The sequence below is a fragment of the Triplophysa rosa genome, linkage group LG18 (assembly GCF_024868665.1).
Source record: "Triplophysa rosa linkage group LG18, Trosa_1v2, whole genome shotgun sequence".
NCBI lineage: Eukaryota > Metazoa > Chordata > Actinopteri > Cypriniformes > Nemacheilidae > Triplophysa > Triplophysa rosa.
The window spans coordinates 19,435,116-19,444,590 of record NC_079907.1 but is presented as its reverse complement, the minus strand read 5'-3'; the positions used below and the strand labels follow the sequence as shown (position 1 = coordinate 19,444,590).

Below are 9,475 nucleotides of genomic sequence, written 5' to 3'. Positions count from 1 at the left end.
TCGTGAAGGCAAAAACATCATCCAACATAAGATTAAACAACATTAAGAAAACGAATATGAAACAGATTTGAATGAAATGAATATATAGACACTATAGTGACAGAAAGTGATTCAAAACCTTTTGATTGATCAAACGGTTCTCGTATACCACATCAACAAATTGTAAGGCTGCTTGCAGCTATATTTATTTATTATAACTATATTATTGATTATTTATCATCAACTAAATGCTACCTTCATGGTCAAAACAAACATCTTCATAAGGTCTTTACTATCTTAAGTGTTATGCAACTAGTCTAATCTAATCTGAGAGTTTGGTTAAATGAATGCAGGCTATAAAACTGTACAGTGTATTTATTACCTTTGTCCTTGTGCAGTATGCATTATAAGTGTGCACTTGTTCTTACTTGATTCAGCTGATTTCTCTACTTGAAATCGACCATTCACTCAGTTTCCTTTAAGAGCAACACGGGTACGTACAAATTGTAAGAATAGTTTTTTTAATTTTTTTATTAGCGATAATATAATGGCATCTTAGAATCTTACAACCTTCCTCTGTGCAGTATTATATAAAAGCATGCATTGTTGCTTTGTATTCTGATTACTTTTAACTTCCTGCAGAATGACAAACATCAATATCTAAACATGTTTATGTTATAATATGGAAAAGAAAATACATTAGCCCAAGCAAAAACATTGATTGAGTTGCATGTAACAACAACTGAGTGCTCTGAATGTTCTTTGGTTCTATCTTGTTTTCTTACCATCTTTGCAGCTGTAGTTTACCTGTGTTTATATGTTGTGTATCTGTTCGTGTGTGTCTCCAGTGAAGCACGATGGCTCGTAAGACCGTGTGCTGTCGTCTCAACGGTCTGGAGATCTCGCTCATGGTTCTGTTCTTGTTAATGACGGCCGTCTCAGTGGGCTTGATAACAGTCTTGGCCCTCAAGCTGGATTCAGAGAAACGTAAGTGTTACATAGTATTTTTTTCGACTACCTAAAATGATCATTTCTTCATCTAGTAATGTAACAAAATGTGCAACCATTCATTGTGTTTTTGAGGGAGGTCCAAAGCAAGATTTGTAATGTTTAGGATATATAAATGTAAACTTGCATTTTAAGTTATGAGATATGATATAAAATAGGGAAATGCTAGGGTGATGGAAAACAGTTTCGTACTATCAAACCTTACTGTATATTTTTTCGTTAACAAAATTAAATCAAATAATCTCATATGTCTTGTTTGAATCGCACGTGCACTGTTTTATGCAGAACCAGAGGAACCCACAATCCCCACAGTGAATCCTCCAGAGACCCGCTATCTCATTGGTGTAGGCCGAGCAGACTGCACAGGACCTGTGGCTGATGTACCTCTGGTCAGTTTGTGTGCATTATTTCTGCATATCAGCGCTATAGATAAAACCACTGCAGGTTGTACTTTGAGGCGAGGCTTTATGAAAGCTGTCAATCCAACGGTTATTACAGTCTGATAATGTTTACGACATGTTGATCATATGTCATAAGAATGTCTTAGCGATGTGATTTATCTATCGTTGTTTTTTTGGGGGGGATGGGGATAGATGGGTTACGCCAACACTGAGCAGACGGCGCGAGGCATTCACACGCGTCTGTTCAGCAGAGCCTTCATCGTGGATGATGGAAGCAAACGAGTGCTGTTTGTCACCGCTGACGTCGGCATGGTCTCTCAGAGACTGAGACTCGAGGTACGCCACACCTGTTTAAACACACTGTATATATGCCATGTCACAGTTGGAAAATATAAATGACCTTACAGAAGGAATTCTTTCTGTCCGTGTCACATTCAAGTCTTTTAAATATGCAAAATATATTTTTTAATGGCAGGACAGGGTTAAAGTGAGAGTTCACCCAAAAATAAAAATTCTGTCATCATTTAAGGATTGCAGAATGTTGTTAACTGCCCCCCATTCACTTGCATTGGTTTTGTGTCCATACAATAGAAGTGAATGGGGTCTGGTGCTGTTCCGTTACCAAACATTCTTCAAAATATCTTCTTTTGTGGTCTGCGGAAAAAAAAGTCATAAAGGTTTGAAATGACAAGAGGGTGAGTGAAGAATGGCAGAATTTTAATTTTGGGTGAACTATCACTTTAAGTTATCAGATGAATCTCCCAAAGCTTTTATTTGTGATTACAATGAAATACAAATGTAGTAAAATTTTTACACATGTTGTACACGTACATTTAAAGTATTTGTAATGGTAAAGAATCCCTTTAAAATCAATTCCTTCTGTTTGCTGGTGTTCAGAAACTTTGTGAAACAACATGAAAACTCAGCACATGCGCTTTAGATTTTCTTCAACATTGATGGCAGGTTTTGCGAGAGCTGAAAGTGAAGTACGGAGATCTCTACAGACAGGACAATGTGGTGATGAGTGGCACACACACTCATTCAGGTCTGGCCGGATATTTCCAGTACACCCTCTTTATGATCACCAGCAGCGGCTACATTAAACCATCTATACAAGCCATGGTCAATGGAATAGTCAAGGTACATTGCACTTTAAACTGAGACTGTTCAATGATTAATCATGATTAATCACATCCAGAATAAAAGTTTGTGTTTACATAATATATGTCTTTGCACTGTGCACATTTGTTTTATATTTATAAACGTGTACACATACTGTACGTGTAAATATGTAGGAAATATTCACATGTTTATTTATAATTTAAATTATATATAAATTAGGGCTGTCAACGTTAACACGTTAACGCATGCGTATTTTTTCAGATTAACGTGTTAAAATATTTAACCCAATTAACACAGCATCCGTTTATTTGATCATCCTTTGTCTAGCGTTACATTATATAATCACGCTCTTGTTCGTGCAAGCTCGACCTGATTTTGCCAAGTGGTTGATGTCCTCAGGGCAACATATTTATAAATAAAACCTAAACCCACACCAAACACCAACCCTAACCATAATTTACCCCTAAAATCAGAGGGAAATGATAAGTGAAAAACAATGGTCAAGAAGCAACTAATCCTGGTTGGAAGATTAAACTTAAAATAAACTGTAAATTTATTTCTGAAATCTGATTGGTTGATTTAAATGTTGTCCCAGGGTCAACGTGATGTTGTCCTAAGGGTATCAACCACTTGGCAAAAACAGGAGAGCCTTCATGCAAAGACCTTTAAATCATTTAACAATCAATTTAATGGAGGCATCAGTTGCAGTACTAATATCAGAATGTTGGCTTTCATTCATAAAAGGATGTTGTTAAAGAGATCTGTCTCTACATTAATTTGGAGATTAAATGCGAAATTATTAGAATGTAAAAGTATTTTTAAAAACATTAATGTGTTGTGTGTTTAATCGGTTAATCGCAGAAAAAATGTGTGACTAATCAGATTAATTTTTTTAATCGATTGACAGCACTAATATAAATATATACATTTATCCATTTTTATATTTGTATTGTTCTTTAATATATATATACATCTGTATGCATTTATCAATACAAAATAAACATGCACAGCACACAGACGCAAATTATGTAAACACAAACTTTTATTCTGGATGCGATTAATCGTTGAACAGCCCTACTTCAAACACATTTGTGATGTGGTGAAATATGATCATAAAATTATGAAAATGTAACATAATCTTAATTCCCTTCCTCAGAGTGTTGATATAGCTCACAGAAACTTAAGACCCGGACGGATTTTCATCAATAAAGGAGAACTGATCGACAGCAATCTGAACAGAAGTCCACACTCGTATCTGAACAACCCTGAGGAGGAGAGAAACAGGTTTGTGTCTTCGTCCACGTGACTAAAACAATCCTGCTGCATTTTCGAATTACATTTATCCAGGGTTCCTTTCTGATCCCGTATCCCATCTAGGTATGAATACAACACAGACAAGCAGATTGTCATCATGAAGTTCACAGATATGGATGGAGATGGCATGGGTCTGCTCAGGTATACACAGCAACACACTGTAAATTCAGATTATACAGACCGTTGATCAGATGAGATCTGAGATAATAAATGTGTTGATAACTGATTTGTCTGCTTTGTTTACCCATCAGCTGGTTTGCCGTTCATCCGGTCAGTATGAATTACACCAATCGCATGGTGAGCTCAGACAACCTGGGCTATGCCTCCTACGCCTTTGAACAGGACAAAAACATTGGCTTTCTACCCGGAGAGGTAAAAGATCAACTGATCATCTTGATCTGGACCTCTATTCCACCCATCAGTGTTCATGAACTGTGTCTTTATTAGTTTTAATCTACTTTTTACAACCGCTCAAGGACATTTTGTCACTCAGTTCAGTCAATAGTTTGCTCATACACTTCTCTAAATATCTAAAGGAAGTGTATTAGAGAGAGCAGCAGGATAATAAATGTCTGTTTGCTTTAGAAATGGATGTTATGATGAAATGTTTACTGTATTGTTATTATTGTGTCTTTAGGAGAGTTTGTGTTATGTTATAATGTAAAAAGCACAGGGATGCTTGTTTTCCTGCAGGGTCCGTTTGTAGCCGGCTTTTCCTCCAGTAATCTGGGAGATTCATCTCCTAACATTCGCGGCCCCGTCTGTGTGAATACGGGTGAAAAGTGTGACTATCTTAACAGCTCCTGCCCCATCGGAGGAGTGAGTTACCATTATATTATACACATGAGTCAATGCATTTTTCTTGTCTAGGTGCATTATTTTCTTTAATAACAATTTGATAAATTCGTGTCACTTTATTCTTCAAAACCTAAGTTTGTATATTTTTGTATTAATACATATTCTTTTGTTTTGGGAACTCAAACCCCCTACAATGTGAAGCTGTTCAACCATCCGCACAAATGACCAGACTGAGAAAGTCTAAAAACTGTGTTTTTATTAAAGGGGTGCGAATACGTGTTTTTCTGTGTCTTTGGAGTGTTATACTGTAAGTTGCCCATGCATGTATTAGACACGTAAAATTGCAAAAATGAATGTGTGGGAACAAAAGATGCATTCTATGTAAAAGCGAATGCTCACCCAGACCTGCCTAAAACGCCTCGTGTAACCACACCCCCACAAATCTACGTCAGTTTGTGGTATGATTTGACTAAGACCACCCAAATGTATACGCAAGTAAGGTGGGCGTACCTGTCAGTTCAATTGCTTTGGAACCTGATGTTCCAAATATGGTAAGAAACGTTAAATTTCCGTCATACGCTTGCAGTATTCGACCAATCACTACGCATTGGTTAACTGGCCAATCATAGCACTCCACGCGTTTCAGAGAGGCGGGGCAAAGAGAAGATACAAACATGCATGGTATGTGGAAAATACAGCTCTTTTGAACCTTGAATCGTGTATACACATTTCATTACATCTAAAACAAGCAATAATATTCGTTTTAGCCGTGTCATATGACCCCTTTAAATAAACAATGCTTTGCGCCATTGATTTAGAAGAGAATCTGAGAATTCCTTTTTACAGTTCAATTCATGTTTAAGAATGTAGAATTAAAATGGAATGAAAATCAAAGAAATATATATAGTGAAAAGTTGATTTTAAATGACTGAAAAATGGCAGATTACATTCAAATGGTTACAAATGGTAGCATGCATATTCTTTATGAACAAAAAACGTTTTGGAAAGTGTTTTCGAGCTTTGCCTTTTGCCAAGTAACAAACAGAAATCTCTAAGGAACGTATCCAAAACAAGCTATCAAGAACACACACATTTTGTCTTTCAGAAAAAAGCGTGCATTGCTTTTGGTCCGGGTGAAGACATGTTTGAAAGCACCAGGATTATAGGAGAGAACATCTCTAAAAAAGCAAAGGTATGTCACATTACTGCTCTGATTCTGATCAGTTATTTCAGTTCTTTTTAGTTTGATTTCTTTATTTTCAGTTAATAATAGTGTGCATTACTCTAAGCGAGTGTGTTTGCTCTGCAGGAGCTGTACAGCAGTGCTTCACAGGAGTTACACGGGTCCATCCACGCCGCCCATCAGTGGGTTAATATGACGGATGAAACTGTGCCGTTTAACTCCACTCACACTGTACGTTTTTTTTTTAAAGACACACACATGAAACAAGCTCTCGACAGCACGTCACGGAGACCGTTCACAGAACCTGGAATACTCCATTTCTGCAGCATGATGCTGACAGAGTTTTTTTTGTACCCAGGGCCGTACGTGTAAACCCGCTCTAGGTCACAGTTTCGCTGCTGGAACCACAGATGGAGGAGGAGAGTTCAACTTTTTACAAGGCAAGAAGATGTGTTTCTGACATAGAAAATAGATCAGTGGTAGACGGTTGTGTTAGCAGGAAAAAGGTCATGAGTTTGAATCCAAAGGAACATTTGGCCCTGCAGATGGACTGGTGGAGAACTGTGATGCTCTGTTTTATCTTGAGCAGGGGATACGGATGGAAACCCTTTCTGGGATGGCATTAGAGATGCGCTTGTTGGACCCCCATCCAATGAAACCAAAACTTGTCATCAACCCAAACCCATTCTCTTTAGCACAGGAGAGGTCAGATGAGAAGCAGAGCTGCTTATTTTCTGATATTATAATCAAATTCAGAATCAACCCTCATGGCTGTAGGACATAAGGTGTAATGAATGTAGTAGGAAATAACGCTGGTTTATATGTTTTTATCTGCAGATGAATGATCCTCTGCCATGGCATCCAGCTATTGTGGACGTTCAGATCATCACTATTGGCTCTTTTGCCATCGTTGCTGTGCCTGGAGAATTCACGTGAGTTGTTGTTGATACATAAAGCTAAAGTAACCATCGGGGCAAAAGTGTCTTTATATCCTACCAATACGCTTTCGAAAAGTACTATAGTACAGTGATGGTAGCAGATGTGAGTGGGATCATATTTTATTTTAAGGGTTATTTTATGGGTTCTCTCAGTTCTATATTTTAATGCTGGTGTGTGTTTGTTCTGTAATACTGAGATGCTTCTCTTTCAGGACTATGTCTGGAAGAAGGATTCGCGAGGCAGTCAAACAGGTGAAAACAACAATTAAAAAATGTATCCGAAAAACTTTGTTCCACTGCAAAAAAATCTCATTCCTTACATTCAAAACGCCTGTCAAGTCTTTCAATTTCTTTGAAATGATGGTTGACAGGAGCTGGATCAGGGGCCGTTCACAAACACAGAGGTGGTGGTCGCGGGTCTATGCAACACCTACACCCACTACATCACCACATATGAAGAGTACCAGGTACAGTACTGACCCTTAGCAAATACTGCGAATGGTAGTGTAGCACTATAACTGAATGATCACTTTATTTATATATCATGATTAGTACAGAGTTTTTATAGTTTTGTTTTTAGATTTATTAAACTATTAAATGTATTTATTAAAGGTAACTTTTTAGCAATTTCGCATTTAAATCTGTTTGAAACAGTGCAGAGTTTTTATAGGTTTGTTTTTAGATTTATTAAACTATAAAATGTATTTATCAAAGGTAGATTTTTAGCAATTTTTTGTTATATGCTTTTGTCATTTTATTATTTATTTGTTTATTTTTGATGTTGCGATATAAGATGAATTTATTTTTGTTTATTATTGTAATTTAGTGCCGTAAACTTATTTCAGTTTATTTCCAAGGCAACGTTTACAATTTTTGTTTAGTTTATGTTTTCCAATAGTTTTTACACCATGTCTACACAACAAAAACAAAAAAACATAAGCCAATATAATTTTACATTTTGTCCGAACTGGATGCTGCGCGACGCAAAACGACAAACCCATTAAGAACAAGGCATTTGTTGTGTTGTGTCGCGTTGCGTTGCGCTGCTCACGTCTGGTGTAGACAGGGTAATAATAGGCCAATATTTTATTTGAATTCAATAACCAGAAATGTTTTAAGTAAACTAAAATAATCTTTAATAAAACAGTTGTTTACTCTTTAAATTTTGTATTTGTATTTATTTAAATGCAAAATAAAATAAAAAGGTTGTCAAACTTTTTAGGAGGGCAAAGAAAAGTTCTTTAAACCTGTTTTTGCAGCATAATTCAGCACTGTGATGATACAGTAGCAACAAAGCTCAGAAGTTTAATTTTACTAAAATTAAATACAGACACAATGATAATTGGTTCTCCAAGGCATTAAATACCTTTTAGTATTACCACGTACATGCCTGACAAAACCATGACCATATTATCTGACAAAAAAGAAATTCTTCATTATTTTGCGTTAGTTGACAGAGATGTTCGTTTGCTTGTCTTCTGCTCTTTCAGATTCAGCGTTATGAGGGCGCGTCCACCATCTTTGGTCCTCACACTCTATCAGCATACATCCAGCGCTACAGAGGTCTGGCCAAAGCTATAGCTCAGGTGCTGTAACATATATAACCTTCCATATGTTCTTCAACTCGAATGAACTGTTGTGATGACTGATCTGAGTAAACGCATGTTCCACAGCGAACCACAGGAGAGTTGCCCAAAGGTCCTGAACCTCCGTTCTTCGACGAAGACAAACTCTTTAATCTGATCAAGGATCCGGTAGCAGATAGAGCACCGGTAAACAGCACATTTGGCGATGTGCTCGAGCAGGTTTCCACCGTTTATAAAGTGGTGAGTCGATCTACTCAGCACATTACTGATCATTTAAGTTCACCGTCTTGAATCGATTGTATTAGTATGATTTCTCTCTTTCGAAAGGGGGAAGTTGCATCCGTCACGTTTGTCGCTGGAAACCCGAGACACTCCGGAGATATAGTGAGTGCTTCGATAGCATGACATGTCTTGCATGAGATTCTCTTTTATGTCTGTGGTATAACTAATCTGTCGTGATTGTCATATCAGAGGGATAAGACGTTAGTTACGGTGGAGAGGTTTCACAACGACATGTGGAAAATAGTTCACACAGATGCATCATGGGAAACAAGGTAATGTGTTCTCATCACATCATACTTGAGTTTTTACTGTAGTGCTAAAGTCATCGGTAGAGCTGACGGTATCTCTCAAGGTTCCAGATAAGACAAACACTAAGTTATTATCACTAACTGTCATTTAAACACTGACACTTTGTTAAAAATATTTCAAGGTTTAAATGGGTGGATGTTTATATTTATTATAAATTAAGTTCAGTCTACTTCAGACAGCATGACTAAGTGTGTGTGTGTGTGTTTGTAGATTTCACTGGATTAAAGGATTTCTAGGTGTAAGTAATGCTACAGTGGAGTGGTACATCCCACTTGCAGCAGAGATGGGCACATACAGGATTCAACACTTTGGACACTACAAACAGTCTCAGGGGAACACTACCATCATCACGCCATACGTGGGCACTTCAGACGCTTTCAGAGTCACCAGGAGCTTTTACTACTTTTGAGCACTTTTTTATTTATATACTGTAGCGCTTTTCACAATGCACAGGATCTCTGAGCAGCTAAAGAAAGAAGACGGCATGTGAATGTTTGCATATTTTACACTGTTTACACAGTCAACCATTCCATTTAGTAACATGGAGAGTATATT

General features: G+C 37.2%; 1 protein-coding gene across 1 annotated transcript; it reads left to right on the top strand.

Annotated features, from left to right (window-relative positions):
- The first annotated feature begins 836 nt into the window (after positions 1–836).
- On the top strand, positions 837–9,475 carry asah2 (N-acylsphingosine amidohydrolase 2). Its single transcript, XM_057359050.1, has 20 exons — positions 837–966; positions 1,273–1,376; positions 1,581–1,724; positions 2,352–2,528; positions 3,667–3,794; positions 3,888–3,965; positions 4,076–4,196; positions 4,518–4,643; positions 5,728–5,814; positions 5,932–6,036; positions 6,164–6,245; positions 6,395–6,510; positions 6,643–6,737; positions 6,956–6,995; positions 7,115–7,210; positions 8,234–8,329; positions 8,417–8,569; positions 8,657–8,713; positions 8,801–8,883; positions 9,131–9,475. The coding sequence occupies exons 1-20, from the start codon at positions 837–839 to the stop codon at positions 9,327–9,329; spliced, it is 2,217 nt and encodes a 738-aa protein (XP_057215033.1). The 3' UTR covers positions 9,330–9,475.

Bases quoted from the DNA above. Each gene is read 5' to 3' on its own strand.
- asah2 (XM_057359050.1), top strand. From the start codon at position 837: ATGGCTCGTAAGACCGTGTGCTGTCGTCTCAACGGTCTGGAGATCTCG. The intron at 4,644-5,727 runs GTGAGTTACCAT...TTTGTCTTTCAG, and splicing joins GCTCCTGCCCCATCGGAGGA to AAAAAAGCGTGCATTGCTTT. The intron at 7,211-8,233 runs GTACAGTACTGA...CTGCTCTTTCAG, and splicing joins CCACATATGAAGAGTACCAG to ATTCAGCGTTATGAGGGCGC.